The sequence below is a fragment of the Rhinatrema bivittatum genome, chromosome 2, assembly GCF_901001135.1.
Source record: "Rhinatrema bivittatum chromosome 2, aRhiBiv1.1, whole genome shotgun sequence".
Lineage (NCBI taxonomy): Eukaryota > Metazoa > Chordata > Amphibia > Gymnophiona > Rhinatrematidae > Rhinatrema > Rhinatrema bivittatum.
The window spans coordinates 197,537,151-197,564,918 of NC_042616.1; the positions used below are offsets into that span (position 1 = coordinate 197,537,151).

At 44.4% G+C, this 27,768-nt stretch overlaps 2 protein-coding genes across 5 annotated transcripts in view; one reads left to right on the forward strand and one right to left on the reverse strand.

Moving 5' to 3' along the window:
- Window positions 1-14,852, reverse strand: part of SYF2 (SYF2 pre-mRNA splicing factor) — a 37,105-nt gene extending 22,253 nt beyond the window's left edge. Inside the window, exons 1-2 of the mRNA XM_029589018.1 lie at window positions 14,717-14,852; window positions 12,709-12,816 (exon numbers count right to left, since the gene is read on the reverse strand). Coding sequence (XP_029444878.1) covers window positions 12,709-12,816; window positions 14,717-14,746 — 138 coding nt within the window. The 5' untranslated portion in view covers window positions 14,747-14,852. The remainder of the gene's footprint in view (window positions 1-12,708; window positions 12,817-14,716) is intronic.
- LRRC72 (leucine rich repeat containing 72) overlaps window positions 14,825-27,768 on the forward strand; it is a 145,822-nt gene continuing 132,878 nt past the window's right edge. For 2 of the 4 annotated variants that reach the window (XM_029589013.1, XM_029589014.1), the window contains exon 1: window positions 14,825-14,929. In XM_029589013.1, the coding sequence (XP_029444873.1) occupies window positions 14,903-14,929 (27 nt within the window). In that variant the 5' untranslated portion in view covers window positions 14,825-14,902. The remainder of the gene's footprint in view (window positions 14,930-27,768) is intronic. The other 2 variants (XM_029589016.1, XM_029589017.1) reach the window with 2 other exon arrangements.

Genomic DNA, 27,768 nt, shown 5'->3' on the forward strand with positions numbered 1-27,768 from the left:
CCATCTGCTGCGCTTTCTAACATTCTCACAACTAGGTCAGCACCCCAAGCTACAGGACAAGGAGGAGAGGTTTGTTCTGAGACCCTGAGAAGGGACACCAAGGTGGTATCACCTTCGGAGAATCCGTACGAGAAGGATTCCATGGGCCTCCTCACTGCCTCGATAAAGCTTGGAGCAGAGGAAGGCAGCAATAGTCCTGCAAAAGAAGGTGATGGAAAAGTCCAGACACTTAAACCTATTCTTGAAAAAAACCCCTGTGATAACTTTAGATTCAGTTTGGAACACTTTGGTGACTTTGGAATCTGCTATTACCTCTAACTGCTACATCCTTGGACACTAATCGTCAGGTTTTGGCTACAGAGGGCCAAGGTGCTACATATGGTGTGAAGTTGGGTGACTTGGAATCACGGATCTCAACAGTGGAGACAGTGCAGCATAAGCTGGTTCAATCTGAAATGATCTATTCAAAAAAATTGGAAAATGGGGAGAATTCCTTAAGAATTTTGAATTTGAGAGTTTTAAATTTTCCATATGTTAAATTGATTCCTCCAAAGGATCTGTTTAAGAACTATCTTACTCAAATTCTTAAATTTCCTGCAGAAGCTACTCCTGTTATAATTAAGCCTTATTTACTATCATCAGAGGAAATATCATCAGTGGATCATGTGCCAGACCCTACTTTAAATTTGTCGGACATATTAGAATTGTCTCAAGAGACGATTATTCAAAAAAGGGGAACGTTATTGATTACTTTTGCATTTGTATCCGAGAGGAATTCAGTTTTGAGATTTTTTCTTTGAAATTAATAGCAGTTATTTCATGGTCAAAAAGTCTGGATATATCCTGACTTTACTAGGTCAAATCAAGAATGACGAAGAAAATTTCTTTCAATGAGATCAGACATGATGACACGCGGGGTTAAATTTAATTTGAGATACTCCTGTAAATGTTTGCTTAAGATTTAAAGTTCTAATTATTTATTTGTTTTTGAATCTTCACAGCTGCCGATGTTCCTGGACTCCCATACCTGATATTCCTTGCAGGATGTTCAGCTGAGTTTGGTAGTAAGTCAGGGGGTTGGTATTTATGAAAGCCATTCCTATATCCTTTTTCTAGTCTTTTTTTGCTCTGTGATGGTCCTGGTCTTCCAAGTTTCTTGATACTTGAGATATTTTCTGAAGATGTACATGTGCATTGTTCACTGTATTTTCTTTTAATTTTTTACTATATATTTTATTATGAAATCTCTCTCTATTGCTGGTACAAGATTATTGTGTTAGTAAAATTTAAAAAAATTAAATTAAAAAAAAAAATCTATTCATGAGAGTGGGGATAGATATAAATCATCCTGGTAAAGAAATTAACCAACACAAAAATATCACCCATCATGAAAAAAACAAACTGAAAAATTTATTTTAAAAACCTTCTAATTAAACAGTGATGATTGACAAACTACCTAAATATCATCAGTGTTTGGAAAGAAATTTACCACACAGACTATACATTTATGCATGATGGCATACAAATAAACTTAGGTGACGTTCACTTACAATAAGTAAATGTATTTTGTCATATATTTTCTAAAATAACATGGTTAATGTTCTATTAAGTTCTCCGCAGGAGCTGGGAATTCAAAATTCTTCACAGAACGATAAGGATATTCTGACTGTGAAAAGTAAGAGATACAAACAGAACAGGTGTATGACTAGCCTTCTGTTTATCTTCATTCTCTGTCCAAGCTATACAAAATGTATCCAATTAACAGACAGATGAGAGTTCAAAAGCATAACTGAACCAATAAATTAAATTAAAACAACTGAATTTATCTATTTGCCATGTACAAAATAGTATTTGCTTTAATACTCTCTATGTACCAGGGAAGTGAAGATATTTAGAAAACTTCAGCACCAGCCAAAATATTTAGGATCCAAGACAAAAAAAAAAATCACCTTTTTTGTGTTTTGTTTTTTTTAAACTCTAGTTTTGTTTTTTTGTTTTTTTACTTTTTTTGCTTTGTCTATTTTCCATCTTTCTCTTTTCCATTTTTGTTCTTTTTTTTTTGTTTCTGTTGTGATATATACTGTGGGGCGGATTTTCAGAGCCATGCTCGCGTAAATCCGCCCAAAACCGGGCGGATTTACGCGAGCAGGGCCCTGCGCGCCGGGAAGCCTATTTTACATGGGCCTCCCGGCGCGCGCAGAGCCCCGGGACTCGCGTACGTCCCGGGGTTCTCGGAGGGGGGCGTGTCGGGGGGCGGGGCCGGAGCGCGCGGCGTTGCGGGGGCGTGTCGACAGCGTTTTGGGGGCGGGTACGGGGCGTGGCTACGGCCCGGGGGCGTGGCCGCGCCCTCCGTACCCGCCCCCAGGTCGCGGCCCGGCGCGCAGCAGGCCCGCTGGCGCGCGGGGATTTACGTCTCCCTCCGGGAGGCGTAAATCCCCCGACAAAGGTAAGGGGGGGGTGTAGACAGGGCCGGGTGGGTGGGTTAGGTAGGGGAAGGGAGGGTAAGGTGAGGGGAGGGCAAAGGAAAGTTCCCTCCGAGGCCGCTCCGATTTCGGAGCGGCCTTGGAGGGAACGGGGGGAGGCAGCGCGGCTCGGCGCGCGCAGGCTATACAAAATCGATAGCCTTGCGCGCGCCGATCCAGGATTTTAGTGGATACGCGCGGCTCCGCGCGTATCTACTAAAATCCAGCGTACTTTTGCTTGAGTCTGATGCGCAAGCAAAAGTAGGCTGATCGCGCTTCTTTTAAAATCTACCCCTGTATGTATATTGTACTTCCTAGATGGCACAGTATAACCTGCATGGGGAGACAGTTGCAATCCTATAAGACACACAGAGGGAGTAGGTGTCAGATTCCATGTGGGAAATTGTATGTGCAGTTACTAAAAATGGCTTCTGGATAAAGCGGATGGGCCATTTTGGTCTTTATCTGCCATAATTTACTATGCCATTTTTAGTTTTGGACATTTGTCTAATATTTTGAATTGTCTGTCTCACACTCTCTTCTGCAGCCTCTTTTATACGGGGAAGGAGCAGATAGAGGCTTGTGGAGAATTTCAGACTTGAAATCCTTGAATAGGTTATGCTAACTGCCATAATAAGGATTGAGACTGCACTTTTAGGCCCAGCTAGAAACAGCTGAAGGCAGAAGTACTGAAAACGACATAGCTACAGCATGCTAGGAATTTTATATTTATATAATATAATATTTATATTATATAATATTTAGTAGCGAAACATAAACCATATATGGAGGTATTTAAAGTTGCTTATTCCAAAAAAAACTACATTTTTTCTAAGAAATTACAATCTTATGAACAGGTATTAGTTACAGTGAATTAAGTAAAAGTTCTTAGAATTCAAGGACTATTGATAAAATGTTGTCCATATATGAGATGCTGACCGTTGATTTGTCCATAGCTTATCATCAGTGTCTTAAAATTATTTAAGGTGTGAATTGTTGCTGCGCCACTCAGAGCTCTCATATTTTGAGTTGCAGCTGATGGCCTGTTTTATCTGTGGACAACGAAGTAAATCAGAAGCGAATATCAAATCAAAACAATATAACTCCTGTGGTCCCTAAAATTGTACACACTATTATATTATTCTGTAAGAGGAAAGGACCTCCGTGCTGAGAGGAAACATCAACGACTGAATCCGAACTCAGGAAGCTCAATCACAGGTCCAGAAAACCTCTTTTGTATTCATAATCAATATTTTTTCTTTATCAGTTTTTCATTTTATATAAATACAAAAATGTCCCATTTTGGTTATGCATGATAAGTGAGACACAGGGCACATTTTTGTATTTATATAAAATGAAAGGGCAGCGCAATGGTCCTCCACTGGCTCTGGGTTATGCCAGAGCAACCCCTGGCCTCTAGAAAAATTCAGGTGTGACCCTGCTAACAGTCATTGAATCCGCATACCACAGCTTCCTGGATTAATCTGGAGCCACCAATATCACCTTTGAACGGTGATTTTCTCTCCTACCTATTAACAGTTCAAGCAGGAACACACACAGATGTTTGTCCTTAGGCTACAGTTGGATCAAGGCATCGATCCCATTGAATTCTCTTTCTGCCAACTAAAGAATCAGTCTGTGTTGGTTTGAGTTGCTATTAAGTCCATCACTGGAAGCCCCAATCATTCCACTAACTGGAATGCCTCTCGGCTGAGCTCCCATTCACCAGAGTCTAGCTTGTTACTGCTTAGAAAATCTGCCTGCACATTTTCCCTTCCTGCAGCATGAGCTGCCAACAGTCAGGTTTTGTCTCTGGCCAGACAAATATCTTGCTTACTTTCTCTGCAAGCCTAGAGCTGCGCTTGCCCCGTTTACTTGGTCATATATGCCACCACCGTGGCACTGTCTGAGAGGACTCTGACTGCTTTCTTCTCTAACTTTGGCAGGAAGATCCAAAGTGCTAGCCTGATGTGGAATGAGCGCTAACTTGACTAGGAAACGGCTGCTCAGCATCCACATATGCGGCAGTGATAAACTTATTAATCCAGTGGACTCATCATATTTACTCCCACAGTGGAGTATATACTGCCAGTCCATCTTCCTGGGAGGTTTAGAACATGCCAATACCTCATGATATGCCGTTTGACACCCAAGATCTGTAACAGGCGATATTCACCCACCTCTCTCTCTCTACCCAGAGTCAGCAGGGATTGATTGATTCTAGTGAAATCAGAGACCATTTTTGGCCAAAAGGACAGAACAGTACGCATCTAGACTGCTCCTGGAGATACTTGCAGAAACGGTTCCCAGCAAGACAGAACCTGTAGTTGGGAAACTCTACTCGCAGAATATTGTCCTCTAGTAAGTAACTTTAGGAAGAGGCTACACAGTGGTCGAAAGGTGGGACCCGCCAGAATTGCAGAACCAGATTAAAACTCCATAAGAGCACCGGTAACCGCAAGGGTGCACAAAGATGCTTCATCCCTTTCAATGCTGTGCCGCAACTGGATGGACCGACAAGGGTCCACCATTCACGTGACTTCAGAAACAGGCCACCTGTACCTTCAAGGAATTAAGGGCCAAGTCCTTACACAACTCATCCTGCAAAAATCCAAATCCGAGCAGGATTCTAACCCAATGAGGATGAACCCCTCATTTCTCACACCAAGCCAAAAACATTAGCCAAAAATGAACATAGGCTAAGGAATAGAAAAACTTTTGTGCTCAAAGTAAGGTGGAAAACACCGCAGTGGACTACCCATGCTTCCACAACAGAGCCTTCTCAAGGGCCCTATTGCAAGACAAAACTCAAGTCGGATCTTCAAGAAGATTAGGCCCCTGCCATAGCAGATCCCTGTGGACCAGTAATCGAAGAGTATATTCCACCAGAAGCCTTCACAGATTGGCATACCACAGCCTCCTGGACCAATCTGGTGTCACCAGAAGTACCAATCCTATGTGTGTCTTCAATCTCCAAATCATTCAGCCCAACATGTGCCATGAATAAAAGGAATATAGAAGCTTGCCTTCCGGGCACTCTTGCATGAGGGCATCAATGCCTGAAAACTTCAGATCTCTCCTGGGACTGAAGAAACGAGGAACCTTCGCACTGTGATGTCGCCAGCAATCCTAAAAACGTGAGGTCTCAGCGGCCCACTATGAGCTAGAACGCTTCGTTGTACCTCTTCCTTTCTCCTGGCTCCAGACACTGTCTGCTGAGAACATCGGCGCTTACATTGTTTTTTCTTGCAATGTGTGAGGCTGAGATCTCCTGAAGATGTACTTCCAACCATTCCATGAATTGAGCATTTCCTGTGACACTTGCTGTCTCTTGGTTCCTCCCTGTCGATCAATGTAAGCCATTGTCGTCACCTGTCTGACACTATTTGGACTGCTCGACTCTGCAACCCATCTTTATTAAAGAAATGCAATATTGTGCTATACAGTTCCAACCCCGGAGGAATTTCCCATCCTCCAGGGAGTAAGGGACGCTTTCACCATCCGTGCCACCTAGGTCCCTATCAGCATGACCCATAGCAGGCATAGACACACTCTGACACTTACCTGTTGCACCAGGTGTGCGGGGAATCGCAGACTAAGATCCTAAACACTTAGGTGTACCACACTGGTGAGTGAGCAAAAACATGCAAACAGGGCCTAGCCAAATGGCTGATCAACCTGCCAAGCTGTTTCATGGCAGAAAGCACATGAACGTCACCACAGCGCGCCGGATTTGCACCCACTGAGAAGCCTTCCTCCACTGACAATCCCATTAGAGGAGCCAAAACCAGGCGACACCCTGGACAGGTCCCCTCTGGACCCATTCCCGCATCATGCTGGGAAGTGTGGGCTCAGCAAAAGCAGCTGGAGAAAATTCTCCCTGATCCTCTAAGTAGTGATGATATAAGTTAGTGCAGGTGATGGGAATGCCAAGCTGAGATGACTCAATATAGCAAACAGCATAAAAGAAAACCTCCACTAACAGCACACTCCCAAAGCATCTGACTATTGGGCACCCAGCTGCCCATCCGCACAAGTGACCGTGGACAGGACGGCCAAAAACAAGGCCTGTCCAATAACGTCCAAAAATTATAGGCGCCCAACATGCTGTCCAGATAAGCACTCACCTGAGCACCCACACCTAAGTGCATACCCAGGCATGCAAGCTCGTGTCGACGTACAGTAGTGTTTCGTGGAAGTCTTGTGTGCACAAAAGCACGTGAATGCCACCGTGGCCTACCACACGGCGTCTAAGCAAGACAGGAAAGTGGGTCCTAGCCAAAAGGCTGCTCAACACACCAAGCTGCCATGACTCCCCCAGCTCCCTCAGAGACGGGAATGGATGTTGGATCGACGCACTGACACTCTGAGACCAGAAGGGGAATGGAAATCCTCACTCCTTTGTTTTTTTTAAATTTACTCCTTACTGAACTCAGCCCATCCCAGCTGAGTATACAGTCTGCCTCCAGCTGCGGGGGGAGAGGGCAAAGGCCTTCACTGCTGTGCTTGGCTTCCTGCACCCACTAGCCTCTCAGCTGTTTCTCTCTATAGCTAAATCCACACTGGAAAACCAGCTACCGGACTGAGGCACTTGTCTGAGAGAGGAATCTGCAGATATCACCTCAGGAAAACGCAACTGAGGGAGGGACATCACCTCAGGAAAACAACTGAGGAAGGGACGGTAAGCTATCACCATAGAAGAGCGGGATGAATTAATTTTATATATATATATTTATAATTAATCTCTAGTAGGGAGATGCACATCCACCATCTGTTGGAGACAGAGAATACTGGCGAGCTGGTGCCGGTGCAGGGGTATATATACCTGGACGTCAACTTTGCTCCGTTCCATCTGCTGGTAGAGTTGCATAACCCACTGGTATAGATTAACATGTCTGAATTCTAAGAAAACAGCTGTTGACTCCTTTTAGGTCCAGGACAGGCAGAAAGGTGCCGTCCTTTTTCAGTACTACAAATTAAATTGAATATGCCCCTAGCCCCTTTCTCAGAGCAGGACTAGAACTATAGCCATCAAGTCCCATGACCTTTGCAGAGTTTTCACTGTGACACTTTCGACTTGCAAGGAGAAATCATGAATACCTTTGGTACTAGGGAGATGCCCAAAATTATATCCAGGACCCACTGAATCACTATGATCTGCGCCCACTACATATAAAACTGCACAGGCATCTACCTTCTGGAATTGCCATGGAAGGGGCATGCCAGATATCATTGCATAGGCCGACTATTACTTGCAGCTGCAGGCAGATCTATCTTTGGTCTCCTGGCATATTGAAAGGACTGGGATTTATTTCTTGATGCATATGCTACTGCCAAGCTCGATGAGTTACCCTGGTGTTGGAATTTGAATTGTCTTCTAAAGCCACATCCACTCGGGCGCTTTCTGTCCTCTGGGAGTCTTTAAGGCTTGGTATTGCCCAAGTCCTTTACCAATTTCTCCAAGTCATCTCCGATAAGAGTCCTCCCTTAAATGGGAGCTTACAGAGGTGTAAATTGGAAGCTTAGTCCACCACCCAATTACGTAGCCAAAGCAATCTCTTGGCTGCTACCTCAGAAGCGAACAACCGTAAGGCACGTTTCACCAGGTCGTACAAAATATCCGCTCAAAAGGCTACTGCCAACTCCAGGAGTACAGTATCCTGATTTTTAAGCAATTGCTGCACTCAGCATAAAGGCTGCATGCACCACATAGCCCCTGCAAATTGAGGCCTGTGCAGAAGGCCTATTTTAGGGCAGCCTCTATATTCCTGTTCTGAAGGTCCCTTAATGCAGTACCTCCCTCTACTGAAATGGTAGTCTTACAGGCCACTGCTGATACCAGCGCGTCCACCTTAGGGACGTGCAATAGCTTGTTCCTTTCCTCCGCAGAGAGGGAGTATAATTTCCTCATCACCCTGCCACCTCTTTGCTCCCAACCCTCCGAGGGGCATCCCATTCTGCTAAAACCATCCATCTTAGTGCCTCATACAAAGGAAAGGAAGCCTTCAAGATCCTAATTACTTGGAGGATGGGAACCTCATCCATCAAGTCATCTGCCTTGGAGCTTGAAATTTTCAAAGCTACCTGTTTGCTGGAGATGAGGGCCACAAGCTTCTCTTTCTGGAACAGCCTGTCTAAGGAATCCTCTTCTTCTGACAAGCACGCCTCTTCATCCTGGGAATGCACTTGACCTTGACTCAACCTCTCACCAATCTTCTTCACCTGAATCCGGTGTGGAAGTCACAATGGGGGAGGATTTCCATCGTGTATCTCCCCATAGGCACTTAAGCCTTCCACTTTTGTCATCTGAAGAGCACTGGTGAACCAGATTTCTGCACTGCGCTAAAGGCACGATGCATTACCAGTACAAAATCCAGTGAAAATCCTATAGTGTAGGCCTCTGCCAGATTCCTAGTGAAATCTAGAACAAGACAGCTCGAGCAGAGGTCCTCACGGGATAGTCGCCCAGACTCCCCGCAGGCTGCACATCATGTCGAACGCGGCATGCGAGAGTGAGTAAATAATTCTCCCGGAGGCTGTCAGCAGCAATATCTACAAGGGCTATAGAGAGACAGAGGAATGGCGCCTCTCTGTCTGCACGGCCCAAGGAAGCGACGTCTCAGGGTGGGCTGCTGTGAGGGGAAGAGGTTGGAGCCCTCAACATTCACCCAGAGACAGCTGTGTGAGACGCTGAAAAAAGAAAGTACATAACTCAAAAACTTACCCCAATCCACAGATGGTGAAGGAACAATAGAAAACTGTCCCTATCAAGTTCTGCCTGCAAGTCCAAGGATGATTGGGAGAATAGTGAGAAATTTACTCTTTTTTTTAAAAATTGATCCATACCAGACAAGTAAGGAAAGTAAGAAATACAGACTGAAAATGTAGTAAAGAATGCTGGGGAGCCGTAGGTGCCCCCTGCCATCTGCTGGAGTCAGAGAAAATACTGAAGGGACACAGAGGGCGCTCCAACCTATTAGGGGCCGTCCTTACAGTTTTTTGCTCTGACTCCATCTGCTGGAAGGGGGACACAACCCACTGTCTGGACTGATCCGGGTATGTACAGGGAATTGTGCATTGAGTGAAAAAGAATTTTCTCAGATTAGTTTTAAATATGCTACTTACTAACTTCATGGAATGCCTCCTGGTCCTTCTATTATCCGAAAGTGTAAATAACCGAGTCACATCTACTGGTTCAAGACCTCTCATGATCTTAAAGACCTCTATCATATCCCTCCTCAGCCGTCTCTTCTCCAAGCTGAAAAGCCCTAACTTCTTCAGCCTTTCCTCATAGGGAAGCTGTCCCATTCCCTTTGTCATTTTGGTTGCTTCTTTCTGTATCTTCTCCATCGCAACTATATCTTTTTTGAGATGTGGCAACCAGAACTGTACATAGTATTCAAGGTACAGTCTCACCATGGAGCGATATAGAGGCATTATGACATTTTCCATTTTATTAACCATTTCCTTCCTAATAATTCCTAACATTCTGTTTGCTTTTTTGACTGCTGCAGCACACTGAGCCGACGATTTCAAAGTATTATCCACTATGATGCCTAGATCTTTTTTCCTGGGTGGTAGCTCCTAATATAGCACCTAACATCATGTAACTACAGCAAGGGTTATTTTTCCCTATGTGCAACACCTTGAACTTGTCCACATTAAATTTCATCTGCCATTTGGATGCCCAATCTTCCAGTCTTGCAAGGTCCTCCTGTAATGTATCACAGTCTGCTTGTGATTTAACTACTCTGAATAATTTTGTATCATCCGCAAATTTGATAACCTCGCTCGTTGTATTCCTTTCCAGATCCCCTCTTAGAGGAGATCCTCATTTCCTCAGGAGCTGGGAAAATCACTCCTAGGTGCCTGTGATGGGAAGGGGAAGGAGCCGACCTGAGAAGCAGCTACACTAGGGGATGCAACCCTAATATGTTGTTGCCACAAGAGCTTAATGGGCTCAACCAGGCCAGGGCTGCACCTTGATGCTGGGATACTCTCCGAGCCTTATTATCCTTGTCCACAACTGCAGGAGACAGAGAATTCTGGCAACGCCTACAACCACTTCCCCATTTATGGCCAGAAGTAAGGTCTTGAAAAGGGTGTGCCCTCTGTCTCCAACAGCTGAGGAATGAGATCAATCCCAAAAGTAATGGGCTGGTCTAGCAAGCAAAAAGGAAACAAATTAAAGGCCTGATTTACTAAGCTCCCAAAGACAGAGAATGGGAGAACAGTCTTAGTAAATCACGCCCTTAAGGAGCCGTGGATTCTCCTTCCCTCTTCCACCCTTCACCCCCAACTGCTGGTTCTTAACTTTCAGGCCGATACAGTAAGGGCGCGTAAGAAAAAGTGCGGCAGTGCCGGGCGCCCGCTCGTTTGCCATGCGCACTGGCCGGATCACATACCGCTCGATACAGTATTTAAATGGCATGCAAATGCAAGCCGCGTCCAAAGCGCGTCCAAGAAGTGTCCATGAAGCACAATCCGTTTTACTGTATAGGCGCTATACAGCGCTTATACAGAATCGCTGGAACCTGTCATTTCAAACGTCATTTCAAATGACGTTTGAAATGACAGGTACCAGGAAGTGGATGGTTCTCCTACAGACCCCGCTGCCTTGAGCGCCCGGCGCCAGCAAGCCCCAGCAGCCGGCGATCGGAGGCAGGGAGCGCAACAAAGCACCCTCCTTCGGACGGGCAAGAGAGACGAAATTTCACAGTCCCAAACCAAACCAACCCAATCCATGCCCCAGCAGAGAGAGACGAAATTTCACAGTCCCAAACCAAACCAACCCAATCCAAGCCCCAGCAGAGAGAGACAAAATTTCAGTGTCCCGGGCAAACTTTCCCCCAGTCCCCGCTCACCTGCCCTGGCCGCGGCCACGCAAACCCCCAGCAGCAGCAGTAGAAGGGCGTCGAGAGAGAGCGACTTCAGCAGCCCGGGGCGGATCGGGCTCTCCCCATGCGAGGCGGCTTCCAGCAGCCCCACTGGCGAAGGTGAATATGTGCACGCCTGTACGTCCAATATGGGCGCTCAAGGCAGCAGGCGCATGAACGCACGCCGTGACCTGAGCGCCCGGCTGGACGTCGGAGGTCACGGCGTGCGCGTATTCACCTTCGCGGCTGCTGGAAGCCGCCTCGCATGGGGAGCGCCCGATCCGCTAAAGCAGCTCTCTCTCGCCGCCCTTCTACTGCTGCTGCTGGGGGCTTGCGTGGCCGCGGCCAGGGCAGGTGAGCGGGGGCTGGGGGAAAGTTTGCCTGGGACTGTGAAATTTCGTCTCTCTCTGCTGGGGCTTGGATTGGATTGGCTTGGTTTGGTTTGGTTTGGGACTGTGAAATTTCGTCGCTCTCTGCTGGGGCTTGGATTGGGTTGGTTTGGTCTGGGACTGTGAAATTTCGTCGCTCTCTGCTGGGGCTTGGATTGGGTTGGCTTGGTTTGGTTTGGGACTGTGAAATTTCGTCGCTCTCTGCTGGGGCTTGGATTGGGTTGGCTTGGTTTGGTTTGGGACTGTGAAATTTCGTCGCTCTCTGCTGGGGCTTGGATTGGGTTGGTTTGGTCTGGGACTGTGAAATTTCGTCTCTCTCTTCTGGGGCTTGCCTGACGCTTGGATTGGGTTGGGTTGGTTTGGTTTGGGACTGTGAATTTTCGTGTGAAATTTCGTAATTTACCGCCTACCCTGACCCTGGCGTTAGTGCACACTAACGCCAGGGTCAGGGTAGGCGGTAAATTAGCAGGTAAAAGACGCAGCAAGATAGCAGGTTAAAAAGGAGATAGTCGGGGCGCACGTTACTGTATGGGAGGGAATAGCTAATTGGATCGTTTACATACATAATCATACCGTGGGCGGAAAGGGATACGCTTCGAGTAAAAGAAGCGGTAAGGATCGGTAAAAACAGATAGTGAATCGTGGGTTAGACTTACGCGGCCAAATTGTGAGTACATAGTGGGTTAGAAACGGGGTAACTGCGGCCGCGCTTTACTGTATCGGCCTTTTTATGGGCTGGCTCCTTAGATCAAGAGAAAATTTGTCTAGGCCTGGACTAAGACCAATGTAGGAAGAAAGGCATTTTCAAATCTGGATTCATAATAAATGAGAAATCAAAGCTGAAGGATATAAAGAACTTGTCTAACTTCTCCTCACAGGAGACCTAACAATGCAATCAAAACTCAGCTGTAAGTGGTTTTCCTGTGAAACTGAATGTGTTGAGAATACACTAACAATTGTTTGTTAAAGTAACTGTATTACCCTTTTTAGGTGAAGTTCCCTGAACTTCCTGAGTCTTTCCTCCCTCTTCTGTGCAGCCAACTCTTCAGCAGGTGTAGGAAGGGATTCTTCACCACTGTCTGATGATATCTGAAATATATTTACATTTGGGATTATATTTTCTTATTCAATATTCACCACCAGAAGAGGTCTCAGGCTGACTAACTTGCATGGAGAGTCCATTGTTACAACCCTAACATCAAGGAGCATGTGGCAGCCAAATGTTCAGAAAACAGCCTCTCTAGTTTTGGTACCTATTTGGATTACTACAAAGCTTGTGTTCTGTCTCCAGAGTGTATATATATGTTTCTTTATTATATTGCTACCCTGTCACATATTTTGATATTGCTTGGCTTAGAATTCTGCAGGGTGTAAATTCTTTGTCCTGATTGGTTATTGTTAGCTGCAAGCTAACAGTTCATTTTGAGTCCTCCTTCAAACTCCTGAAAAGGCATAGTTTTTTTACTTTGCTGATTAGTAAAACAAGTTAGATATTATGTTTTGAGAACAGCACAATCAAAAACAATGCCGTCTTAGGAGTTTGAAGGAAGGTGTAAAATGAGCTGTTAGCTTGCAAGAGCCTTTTTCCCCCAACTGAAAATCCTGCCAGGCAGAAAAATGTCCCAGGCTGCTTTGGGTTAAGAGACCAATAGGAAAGGAGGTAGAACACAGAGAGAGAAATAGCAAGGCAGGAACAGGTCCACTAAGGAAGTTTAAAACATTCAAACAACAGCTAACAATAATCAATTAGGATAAAGAACTTATACCCTGTGGAATTTTAAGCCAAGCAATATCAAATGATGACAAGAGTGGCAGTGTAATAAGAAACATACACATATACCATGGAGACAGAACAGCTTGGTAGTTAAGACCTGGGAGAAAGATTGGAGGTTGGATAAGGAAAAGCTTTGTAAAAACTAAAGTGGAAGATTAAAAAAAAAAACCTGACATAAATAAGTAGTAGTATTCCACAGAAGATCACACTTCCATCGCTAACAGCTGGGATATCCCTAGAAGTATGAAGAGAATGACCAAACAGACTAGATAGGCCAATTGGTCCTCATCTGTTACGGTTGAAAACTGGCTCCAGATTTCCAGGACAGGTTGATCCAGTCCTGGTTTTACTTCTCTGAAAGCAGGTACTTAGTCTTGATTTTCATAGGAAATGCAATAGATAAATCAGAACAAGTCCCTGCATGCAATGGGGTAAAACAAGGATTGGATCAACCTGTCCTGAAAATCTGGAGCCAGTTAGCAACCTTATCTGTTGTTGCCTTCATCTGTTATGTGTTAGACACAGAGGAACTGTGAAGAGATGGGAATTCAAATGCTATGCTTTATCCAGGAATTTGAAAATTCCTGTAAACTTACTGACCAAAGAAGAAATATATACACATCATGTCTTCTCATTCCAAACATTAAAATAAAATGAGCACCTTAGGCAAACAGATTTTAAAAATTTGTGCTCATCTAACAAGCGTGGTAGAGAACCAGAGAGAACGACAACTGAGAAAATTGGATGAGCCAATCGGTCCTTACCTGTTATTTACTATAGTATTGCATTACATTTAAACTTAACACCGCAGTTTCCTTAAGTAGTTTACTTAACACTGTCATGGAGAACAGAACAGTGACTCATTTCCAGAATGTCTGGTAACTAGAAAGGTGTTCCCTGGTTTGGTGTTTTTGCCTTCTTTTAACATTTCTACTTTCAAAACACAAATGTCAGCTAAAGAACTTAAGCCTTTGCTCAAAGACTCTGAGGATCCGATAGTAACGCCAAAAAAACCAAAACAGCCAGAAAAGAAAAAGCAAAAGTCCTATTCACTTTTACAATCATTTTGTTACAAGAAAAAATAATTTCTACATTAACAGCTTCAGTAGAAACCCAGGAAAAAAAGAAATCTGACACCAGGCACAACGCTGAAGGATACGTAATCCCCCCACCTGCCCCTTACCCTACAGTTACACTCCATCAGCCCGATTTTACCTCTGATTCCTCATCTGTTTCAGTCGCCATAACGATTTCCTTCCGCTCTGTTTCGTCGCTTTGCTCTGACGACGGGTGCTGCGGGATGACGTCTGAGGCGAGTCAAGGGGAACGTAGACCGTGTCATACTCTGGCGCCCCGTGCGCGGAGTGAGCGCAGTCACCTTAGCAACGTGAAACAAAGAAGATGGCAGGTGTGAAGTGCAGTGCAGAGGTGAGAGTTGATCTGGGAAATGGCGCGTTGGGAGTACTGAGCGGGGCCCTTTAGCGCTCTAACCTCTAATGACTCTTGTCGTGTACTGACGGCCAATGTATTTTATAATGAGTGACAGCAGAGTTGCCAAGTTATCTAATTCCAGGCGGAAGAGCTTTTGGCCCGCCCTGGTTTTGAACATACATCCCAGCTCACTGGCCGATTCAGTAAGAAGCGCAGAACAGGCGCTCCATGTCGAGCGCCCGCTCTCCCAACGCGCACCCAGCAACCTCTCCTGGGCACGCGATCCTATATTTAAATGAGGGATCGTGGTAAAAGGAGGCGCTAGGGACGACTATGTACCCCTAGTGCCTCCTTGGCCCCAGGGAGGTGGCTCTGTCAGCCGATTTAGGAAACCAATGCTCAATTTTACGAGCGTCGGTTTTCCGAACCCACTGAGCATCCGTTCTCCTAACCGGACTGCCGGCACATTTTATTTTTTTTACGTTTTTGGCTCCTCCAACTTAAATATCACAAGGATATTAAGTCAAAGGATGTACAGAAAAGCAGGCTGATCATAAATTAATACCTGCCCAAGGGATTGGCTGCACATTTAACTTTCTGAATCCCAGGTGACTGACTACTAGCCTCATCGACATGCATTTGCATGTGATGAACGCTATTAGTTTTCAGGGGGGTTGGCAGCGTGCTTTTGAAGTGCTAAACCCCTTACAGTATAAGGGTAATAGACGCCCTTCAAAAACACATGGCCAAACTTGTGTTAAACAGTGTGACTGGCCAAGCGCACTATTCAGAATTGGCCCGTAGGTTAGGAAAAAGGACGCCGGTAAAACTGAGCGTCCATTCTCCTAACCTGACCAGCCGGTACATTTTTTAAAATTATTTAAAAAAACTTTTTTTTTTAACATTTTTGGTTCCTCCGATTTAATATTGGTAGGCTATTAAGTCGGAGGGTGTACAGAAAAGCAGTTGTTTCTGCTTTTCTGTACACTTTTTCGGGCTGCTCAGAAATTAACGCCTGCCCGTCAAAAATGCACGGCCAAGCGTGTGGTAAACAGTGCGCTTGGCCCAGTGAACCTTACAGTCAGGCCGAATTTAAAAAAAACCCGTGGGAGAGCCGGCACTTCGTGTTGAGTGCCCTCTTTCCCAACGCATGCCCAGGCAGCTCTCCTGGGCATGTGATTCTGTATTTAAATTATGGCCCGCACTAATGAGGCGCTAGGGACAGTTGTGTGCCCCTAGTGCCTCCTTATTAGCGGAAGTGACGGCTGTCAGCAGGTCTGACAACTGACGCTTAGGGGTAGATTTTAAAAAACCGCGCCCACGCGTACTTTTGTTCGCGTGACCGGCGCAAACAGTACGCTGGATTTTAATAGATATGCACGTAGCCGCGCGTATCTTTTAAAATCCGGGGTTGGCGCACGCAAGGCTGCACAAAATCGGCAGACTGCGCGCGCCGAGCCGTGCAGCCTACCTCCGTTCCCTTCGAGGCCTCTCCGAAATCGAGCAGGCGTAAATTGCGCGCGCCGGGCCGGCTGCCGGTGCACGATTCCCCGGCCGGGAGCAGTTTCGGAGGCCTCAGCCACGCCCCCGAAACGCCCCCAGGCCGGAACCACGCCCGCGTCCCCGCCTCCGGATTGACGCGCGGCCGTGACATGCCCTCGACAAGCCCCCCCTCCCCAGGAAAGCCCCGAGACTTACGCACGTCTCTGGGCTTGCGCGCGCCGCTGAGCCTATTCAACATAGGCTCGGCTCGCGCAGGGGGAGCTTGGGGCAGGATTTTGGGGGGTACGCGTGTATCCCTTTGAAAATCTGCCCCTTAATTTTACCGGCGTCGTTTTGTGAACCCGCCGACAGCCACGGGTTCGGAAAACGGACGCTGGCAAAATTGAGTGTGTTTTCGAACCTGCCGACCGGCGTGCAGATTTTTTTTTTTTAAAGAACTTTTTGGGTTTTTTTATTTTTGAGGCCTTTGACTTAATATCGCTATGATATTAAGTTGGAGGATGTACAGAAAAGCAGTTTTTTCTGCTTTTCTGTACACTTACCCGGTGCCATCAATGTTTAACGCCTGCCTTTGGGCAGATGTTAATTTCTGAGAGTAAAAAATGTGCGACTTGGTCGCACATTTTAATTTCAGAATTCCGGGTAATTATAGTATAAGGGGTAATAATAGTGTGTCTAAAATGTGTGGCCATACGAAGGCTAAACGGTATATATACTTTGAACCATCTGACCTTAAGTCCTTTTTAGATGCCAAAGTATTAATCGGGAATACTGACAACTAGTGTTATCGCTTAAAAGAATAATTGGGACTCTCTTTGTTTCCTGTTTTAGTTGTGCTTTGTACTAAATAGCTCCTGATTGGAATCTTGGTCTCCTCAATTGCATAGTATCAGGATATTTAAATGCTTAATTGTTATGGGGTAGGAGGAAAAAGTGTAAAGGAATGTGTGAAATATTGTTTTCTGAAATGGTAATATGATTGTAATATTACTGTTCCCTTGCTTTTCCTCTGAATATTATTTTTTTCCTTTTGTAACTAATATCCACTTTGTTGATTGCCATTGTTTATGTCATATTAAAAGAAGTAAATTATAAAAAAAAAAGAAAAGGTACTCATCCTTCAACTAAATGCTCGACAGTGGTTAGGCTGTCTTAGCAATAATAGTTGTACTGGCCCTGGCTTGACATTGTCTTCCTATTTTCTTTATTGAAGTCCTATCAACAATTATATTTACAAAGCAGAATGAAACAATACAGATGTCAGAAACTCTCCTGTCACATTTATATACAGTAGTGGAGGGGTGCTGTATATGTCTTTATGTGAATGAACAGAGTCAATGGTTTGCCTGCTTCTCCAAATATAAAATCAATAAATAATAATAATAATCACAAGATTCTAGAAAATGGCAGTCATTCTCTGCCTGACTCTTTCTTTAAATCTGTATTTCTTGCTCTATGTCTATATATATCTATATATACATACTTATTCTTTTATCTGTGGAAGTTGTCATGTTCCCACAGACGAGTTTTTTTTTAAATTTAATTAGGAGCATTCCATGATCAAAATTTCTAGGTGCACAGAGGCCAATATTTAAAAGATCCTAGGCACCTAAATTTAGTTAGACACCTAGACTTTTGAATTTCAAAATTTACTGGTTTTGGGTGCCTTAAATCACAAATTACTTATATTTAGCTTCTTTTAAAGAGGGCCGGGACAGGTTGGGGTGAGGAAGTTAGGCACCTATTGTTCATTTTTAGTGGTAGGCACCGAACTTGGATGGCCAAATCTAGATGCCAGAGCAGGCCTATATCTAGCCACCCATTACCCCACCTGCCTCCTACAATAAAAAAAAGTAAGTGCCAGGGGAGGGGAGATCTGCCAGCCCCCTACTACTTCACCTCTTGCCAGCACTTGGACAAAGAAAGAGATGGAGCATCTAGGCAACATCTGTACATAGACCAATCCCCAATCAGATCGGAGTTCTGAATGGGGACTGGCTGCTTCACCAAGTGTCAAAAGACAGTAACTTTAAAATGAGCATGTGTGCACCCACATAAATATGTATGTGGGCATGAGCTCACATACGCTGGAATTTTAAATCATCTGCACAAGTGCGTGCTTATTATTTAAAATAAGTTTAGAGCATGCATGTGTCTTCTAATTTTAAGTGGTTACGTGAGGAAATGTTATTCGTGTATCTTTCCTTAGGACTTGTTGATTTTTACACATAATGGAAATCAAAAAGCTTACTGAAATCACCGCTCCAACCTTTACAAAAATTATAAACTACTCCCTAAAAGAAGGATACGTAGCAGACACACTGAAAGGAGCAATCATCAAACCAATAATCAAAAAGAAAAACATGGACCCCCAAATACTAGCAAACTACAGACCAGTGTCAAACGTACCTCTAATGGCCAAATTAATCGAAAAAAACAGTACAAACACAGCTAGCTGAGCACTTAGACAATAACAATATCCTTTACCCGTCCCAGCACGGTTTCCGTAAGCACTATAGTACTGAAACACTCCTACTCGCTCTAACAGATAATATACTAAGAGGGTTCGATAATGGAAAACAATATATTCTGATATTACTAGATTTATCGGCAGCCTTTGACACAGTGAATCACATATTACTAATTAAAAGGCTTGAAGAAATAGGGCTACAAGACAAAACAATCAAATGGTTCAGATCATATCTAGATAACAGAACTTATCAAGTTCAAATTAAAAACACACTATCCGACAAGATTACCTTGAAAACAGGAGTCCCACAAGGGTCAGCACTATCCGCCACACTGTTTAACATATATCTTCTGCCCCTATGCCATCTCCTCGCTGGACTTGGAATCATACATTACATCTACGCTGACGACATCCAGTTAATTCTACCAATTGATGAAACTATTGAAAAAACAATAGGCCTAGCCATGATGTATCTGGACATAATAAAACAACTGCTAAACCAAATGGAACTAATAATTAACATTGATAAGACCGAATTTATACACTTAGAAAGGAAAAGCATGAATATTACACAAACCCCAATATTTCTCAAGAACAACCAACAAATTGACTTAACAAAGAAAGTTCGCAATCTCGGAGTAATAATTGACAATGAACTAAACCTCAAACAACACATATCATTAAAGGTTAAGGAAGGATATGCTAAACTCATGATACTAAGAAAACTGAAACCATTACTATCCCTACCAAACTTCCGTACTGTACTGCAATCTCTGATTTTCGCCAGCACAGACTATTGTAATGCCTTGCTACTAGGCCTACCCAACACTACAGTAAGACCCCTACAGATTTTACAAAATGCTGCAGCCAGAATTCTCACTGGAAAAAACAAAAGAGATCACACTCGCCCCCCTACATTGGCTTCCCATAGAACAAAGAATACAGTTCAAAGCACTGTGCTTAATACACAAACTTATCCACGACGATAAAGCAGAATGGCTGAACACAGCACTTAGAGCACATGTCCCACACAGAAATTTAAGGTCAGCAAACAGAGCACTCCTTCCCATTCCTTCTGTGAAAACCGCAAGACTTACCCAAGTGAGGGAGCGAGCTCTGTCCCTTGCTGGTCCCATATTATGGAACTCCATGCCCCTTGATCTCAGACTCCAGAGCAATCATAAACTTTTCAAAACACAGCTCAAAACCTGGCTCTTCATACAAGCCTTCGAGAAAGAAAACTGATGCAGGCAATTAAACAAGGATATGCGGCATAAAGCACCGAATGCCTAATTTAATGCTCCTTACTGAATTAGTTCAACCTTTTTAACTGCAGGCAACCTTAAGGACACATTGCCATGAAACACTTAATACCACAAATAATTGCCTTTTTGTTACCGAATACTAATGGCACCACCTATGTAATGTACGACCCATTTTTATATAAGTGCCTTTCTGTAAACCGTTATGATGGTGATTAACTTAATGACGGTATATAAAAACTCTTAAATAAATAAATAAATAAATAAATAAATAAATAAATGTAAGAGAAAACATTTTAAAACATGCACATGTGAAGGAAATAACCAGTTTGACCTAATTAGTCTACCAGAATGTCCAGTCTGTCTCTGGATCATTAAGACCCCTCTGGTTCTTCAGCTTGCACTCCCCCCAGTTTACCCGGACCCCTCACCCAACCAGGTTTGGAATGAAATTATTTTTTGCAGATTTACATCTGATAAAGGGCAGAAATAAATATGTGCAGGTAAGAGCCTGACGTGCGCTGCGTTTCCTGGTTTTAAAATCAGAATATGCACGTAAATGTTGACCCCTTCCTAAAATGACCCTCCCCCAATCCACTCCTTTTTTTTTTGTGTGTTCTGTTGCATCTATGCATGGAATTTGCTGGTTTTAAAATAAGAGTTGCTTGTGCTGGGCCCTTATACTTGCGTATATAGGCCTTTTAAAGGGAGCAACTCTTTTAAAATTCACTCCTAAGTATTCAGCCCAGTTGGGAGGAGGTGAGACCTTTCCTCCCAGTTCTTCTCAGCGAAAGTGGGGGACTATGCTAGGGGGGTGTCAGGATGAGGGATAATACAGGGGGTGGGTGGGCTAATAAGTACCCTTCTAGCACTGGAAGCATAAACGGTGTAGGTTATGCTTCTAGCACACCTTTGACAGTCGCTGTGCTGGAGCTTGCTGGGAGCGGGTAAGCTTGGATGCCGCTTCCAATAGGGCTTTTTAGGGTTTAGGAAGATGGTGGGGGAAGGGAAACAGTGAAGAGTTTCTGTAGATGGAGGGGTGGGAGGGCCTGATGGCACCCATTCAGTTCAATCTGGGTGGGGAGGGGAAGGATCAGCATTGGACCAGGGTTCATTTATGAGATGTAGATGGGGATGTGGGGTGGGGGTGCAAGGCTAACTAAGGCATCTATGGAGGGGGTGGGAAGATATAGGGCCACAAGGCCCTGTATTTCTTTTTTTTTTTTTTTTACTTGAATAACATTTTGTGTGGATATTTGCTAGGGCCTCAAACATAACTATGCATAATTTTTCGTCTGGATCTCTATTAGTTCAAGAGCTAGAGGCAGCTGAATGAAGGTCACTCTTAAAGTACTGTGCTCTGCGCAACACAAAACGGCCACTTTGTCCAGGCACTGCAGCCAAACAACCCCTGTTAAGGCACTGAAAGTTTGTGGATTATTATAACTTCTGGTGCTTATTTCCTATGCAAAGGTTGGAACCTAACATGAGCATGCCACCCTTTTTATGGTCCAGCAAAATAAGTGAAAAATTTTACAAAAGAAATTTAAGGCCTACTTTGACTCCTCATTGCTCCTGTTGTATACTTTGATTCAAGTTATAACTGGATCAATAGTCATGGTCTATGACGTACATCTAGGATTTTCTCTAGGAGGCTTTGCAGCCAACTGGAAGCAAAGATATAGTTACATAAAGACATGCTGTCATCTTTTTATGCAAAGTTTTCACATTTTTTGGGTGTAAATATCTCTACAATGTAGTTTTTAAATTTTTTCTTTCTAATGTCATTTGAAAGAGCAACTTTCTTAGTGTACAGACAGGTGAATCCAAAGCCAATGGGTTTTGCACCTCTACCAGCAGATGGAACGGAGAAAAGCTGTCATCCGCCTCCGTTCCAGCCGGCCCAGCGCTGTCGGCACTGACTCATTGGAGTCAGGGAGCCTGCCCGCGATCGACCGTCCAGCGCCTCCTCCCGCCGGTGCCCCCACTCGGCCAAAGACCTGCCCACCAACGACATCACCAGCGGCGCCTGAAGTAAGCCTTAAAAGCCGACGCAGGCCCCAGGCTTACCCTCTCTCCACGCCGCCTCCGATCCAGCTGGCCCTGAGCTGTCGGCGCTGACCCAGCGGGGTCAGGGAGCCTACCCGCGATCGACCGTCCAGCGCCTCGTCCCGCCGGTGCCCCCACGTGGCCAAAGACCCGCCCACCGACGACATCACCAGCAGTGCCCGAAGTAAGCCTTAAAAGCCGACACAGGCCCCAGGCTTACCCTCTCTCCATGCCGCCTCCATTCCAGTCGGCCAGGTGCTGTCGGCGCTGACCCATCGGTGTCAGGGAGCCCGCCCGCGATCAACCATCCAGCGCCTCCTCCCTCCGGTGCCCCCATGTGGCCGAAGACCTGCCCATTGATGACATTACCAGCGGCGCCCGAAGTAAGCCTTAAAAGCCAACGCAGGCCCCAGGCACCATGCGCCGAAGGAGCACGACCAAAGGGGCATGCCTGTTGGTGCACCCCTTTGTGCTGCCCCCTTCGAACTGCCTGTACTGAGCTTCACCCACCTCATCCAACCCACCCACTTTAGCAATAGTCTGAGCTCTAGTCTCCTCTTGACCAGCATCCCCAGGACTCAATTCTTGAAGCAACACCTTCAACTCCCCTTCCCAGAGATCTCCTAACCACCTCCTGATCCACCTATCCCCTGCCTTCACCCCTTCTCCTCCCCCTCAAACCCCCCACAAGCTACCCAGACCACCTAATCACTTCTCTACTGGTACCCCAATCTACAAACCCCCTAGACTCCATGATCCCCCCCCCCCCCCCCCCCCCCCCCCCCCCCCGGGACACCCCGCATATAACTACTGTGATCCCACAACATACATGGAAGCACATCACATACCAATTATCAAGATCCTGACCCACAACCTCAGAAAAACCTTCAACAGATATCCCACCTCTCTCCCTAGAGCATTAATCCCAATCATGATATCCTCTCTGACACAGTTCCTCGGCCTCTCAGCCTTCTTCCTAATTCTATTCAACGTCCAATCACTAGTTAAAAAACCCCCCATTCTGAATGACATCCTTCTTGACCACAACCCTGACATATGCGCCATCACAGAACAATGGTTCCAACAAACTGCCCTCTTTGACATCTATGACATCTTCTCATTCCAAGGAACAACAAAAGAGGAGGTGGCCTTTTACTAGCAGCGAAGAAAGAACTTAAACTTACACCTCAGACCATTTACACCACACCGAGATACGAAATAGGTTTCTTCAAATCCACTCAACTTCAAGTCTGTCTGGTCTACACTCCCCCAGGCCTCCTTGAAAACAATGCCTCCCCCCTCATCAAATTCATTACTGAAAACATAGATATGGACATTCCTGCCATTATATTAGGCAACTTCAATCTTCACGTAGACTCTGTCCCCTTAACTCCCAATTGTGAAGCCCTCCTGACCTCCCTTAATGCTATGGGTTTTAAATCATTAACTGCCCCACTCACAAAGCAGGTCACTCCCTCGACTTAATTTTCATAAACTCACACATACAAAACTCCCTAATACCTTCCTGTACCAATGTCCCTTGGTCTGACCACTCATTGGTACAAGCTAATCTCTCCATAAACAGAACAGTCAACTCACCTCCAACTTACAACTCCACAATCCAATTCAGAAAAACCTGCAACAAAAATGACTTAATCAAATCACTACTTGAATCCCTTAATGAACTAGACCTTACAAGCATCGAATCGGCCCTCTCTACATGAAACAACATCACAAACAATATAGCAAACAAATACTGCCCTCTAATAACCAAAAAACTAGACCCATCCCTTAATGACAAACAAACCTGGTACTCTCCTGAATTAAAAAAACTTAAACATGCTCTTAGACATATTGAAAAAAAAATGGAGAAGCAACCCCTCTCCCAGCCTAATATCCACTTACAGAACCTTCCTCCACAATTACAGAACCACGATTCTTAAAACCAAACGCAACTTCTACTCTAAGAAAATTCACGATTTCCAATTCAACACCAAAGCCTTCTTCTCCTGTGTAGCCGACCTTACTAAAACATCTCTCCCCCCCTATATCGGATGAAGACTCCCAAGCCAAATGCAACGACCATGCCCACTTCTTTAATGACAAAATCACTAACCTAACAGGGAATTTTTCATCATCTAACACGAACGAAATCGTTCTCCCAAAAAACCCAAACGCGATTCTAGACACCTTCGAGACCACCTCCTCCACTGAAATTGAATCAATCATAAAAAAAATAAACCCTGCAACCCACCCAGCCGATGCCATATCCATAAAATCCCTAAAAACAATATCTAACTTACTAGCCAAACCCCTATCTCAAATCATTAACACATCACTAACACATGGAAATGTCCCAGGCATAAAACAAGCCATAGTCAAACCCATCCTAAAAAAACCCAATCTGAACCCAGAAGATCCAGCTACCTTCAGGCCAATCTCCATTCTCCCCTTCTTAGCCAAACTCCTTGAGAAAGTAGTTAACCTCCAACTCACATAACACGTAGAGAAACACAACATTCTATACCCATCCCAATTTGGTTTCCGCAAATTCTTTAGCACTGAAACTCTACTAATCTCCCTAACTGACACACTCCTCAAAGGAATAGACAATGGACAATCTTACATTCTAGCAATGTTAGACATTTCAGCAGCCTTTGACACCATCACCCACAAAATTCTTATAGACAGACTCTCCGAAATTGGCATAACAGGCACTGCCCTACTCTGGTTCGAATCCTATCTAGCAGACAGACACTACAAGGTCAAAATAGGAAACAGTGAATCTGCACCTATCAAACTAACCTGAGGTGTCCCTCAAGGTTCCTCACTATCAACTATTTTTAACATATACATGCTGCCCATATGCAAGCTCCTATACAATCTAGGTCTCACACACTTCATCTACGCTGATGACATCCAAATTCTAATCCCTACCACTGATTCCATTACTAAATCTCTCCAACTCTGGGAAACTCATCTCTCCGCTATCAACCATCTACTGACCCAATTGAATCTGGCCCTTAATACATCGAAAACCGAAATCCTAATAATATCGCACAACCCAAAGGAAAAGACCCTGACCAAATTCAACTCCCACCATCCCATACTATTATGTACGAAATCTAGGCGTCATTTTAGACAGCGAACTCAACCTAAAGAAATTCATAAACACTACAATGAAAAACTGCTACTACAAACTTCATGTACTAAAAAAACTAAGACCCCCTCCTACATCTAAATGACTTCCGAACCGTCTTCCAGGCAATTATCTTCTCCAAAATAGACTACTGCAACACCATTCTACTAGGTCTCCCTGCATCAACCCAAAAAAACCCTCCAAATGTTACAAAATGCCACTGCCAGAGTCCTGACCAACACTTGAAGAAAAGATCACATCACACCCATTCTAAAAGACCTCCCATTGGCTCCCAATCCACTTCAGAATTCTCTTTAAGAGTCTCTCAATAATACACAAGACCATACACTACCAAAACATACACTGGCTAAATGACTCCTTCCATTTCCAAACCACCAAAAGACACACCAGATCCGCCAACACCGCAGCCAGTTGCCCCACATTTGATGAGCCAGTGGCGGGAATGGTCAGGTGACGCCCTCTGATGACATCACAGACTGGATCACATAAAGGCTGCTTCAGACACTCCATCAGTGCCTTGGCAATAGGTCAACTCCTCCAGGAATAGTGCTTTGCCTGCGTTCCTGTTTCCTGATCCTGTGTTCTATCTTTGCTGTGGGTTCCTGAGTTCATGGTTTCCATCTTCATTCCAGTGTCCTGGTCATCTCTAGATCCTTTCATCTGTTAGCAGTCTCCCTCTCTTCTGTCATCAATGCTCCTCCGTGTTCCTGTGGCCCTCGTCTTCCTCCTTATTGTTCATCTTCTTGGACTGGATCCCGACGATGCCTGACCTCCACCTGCCTCCAACCTCTGCCTTGTTCCTGCCCTGCTTGATTGTTGCCTGTCCAGATTGTGGCCTGCTCCATTTCTTTTCCTGCTGTTCTGGCCATCTTCATCTACCCAGTGTGGATCTTCACCACCACGGAGGCCTGCACCTAAGTCCAGCTGGTCCCAACGCCCAAGGGCTCAACCAAAGGGGAATGAGGACTGGTATTGGTGAAGTTCCTGTTGGGCCTCTGTACCCGCCAGCTCCGCCTGCAGGTTGTGCCAACTCTGCCTTAGCCTAAGGGTTCACATTTTCAACAGATTGCATTTAAGACGATGGTTCTACATGCTTTCCAGACGCACCCCATTGTGTGTGCTTTGTTTGAGTTTTATTTTTGCATGGGACTATGTTCCTTTGCTCCTTTTCTGATGTTGAAACAGTTTGGCTGGTTTGATTTGTGTACTCATATTGAAACAGCTACAGTAGCTGGTTGTTTGTTTGTGGATTACAATACTCCCACAGCATTCAGAAGCTCCACCCTTGCAGACCCATTGGTAATGGAAAGTTCTGATGACAATTTGAAGATTTATTATATTGGATATTTTACCTTTAAAGAAAACATTTGTTGAAACCCGAGCTGTGTGGTGTTCATTCCTTCATGGTTATTTTCAGTTTTCATTGCTACATAGGATCTCCTTGTTGGAAGGCTTTCTAAATGTCAGTGTGTGTGCTGAAGGTTCATATTCACATTTGCCTTACTGCAGGGAATTATCCACATTATACAGTTATGGCAGGATGAATGTTAGCATGCCATACAATAGCCAGGCTTGTGAAATAATTCAGCAGTTTACTGAGGTTTGTAAATCCATCTTTTCCAAAAAATTGCCAAACCAGTTTGAATCTTTGAGATTAGATACTAGCCAGACATTTTTATTTATTTTATTTAGACATTTTATATACTGTCGCTCCATATATAGATCACAGCGGGTTACAAATTGACATTCATAATTTTAACTCAACAGACAAACAATGATTGGTTACATAAAGCTATGAGTACAGAAAATTAAGAAGAGGTGGTAGTTTTTGCATCTTATTCTGTGGTTTGTTTTTAGAATCTTACATTCTCTCACTTGATTTATTCTTCATGATTCTATTCTTAACTTTTATTTTTCTTGCCTTTGTGGCTCAATGTCTTCAGATGTTTTTAAGTTATATTATATGCGTTTTTGAATAGCCATGTTTTTAGTTCTCATTTAAATCTCTATTTGGTAAAATATGTAGTGTCTCAGGCTGAGAGTTCCAGAGAATTGGACCTGCTGTGGAAAACACACAATCACTCATTTATAGTTTATAGTTTATTGCTTTTCTATACCGTTACATCGGCAAGGCCTTCACAACGTTGCGTTAGATATGTGCTCCGTATTGTGGGAATAATCAATAATCCTTGATTTTGAGATCTTAGTGTTCGTTTAAGTTTGTAAGGTTGTAGTGTCACTCCTAACAAGCTAGTGTTATTGGAATGAATGATGTTGAATATTATCGTTAATTCTTTATAGTAGATTCTGGTTTGTACCGGTAACCAATGCAGTGACATCAGCGAGGGTGTTATGTGATTGTATTTCCTAGATCCTAATAGGAACCTTGCTG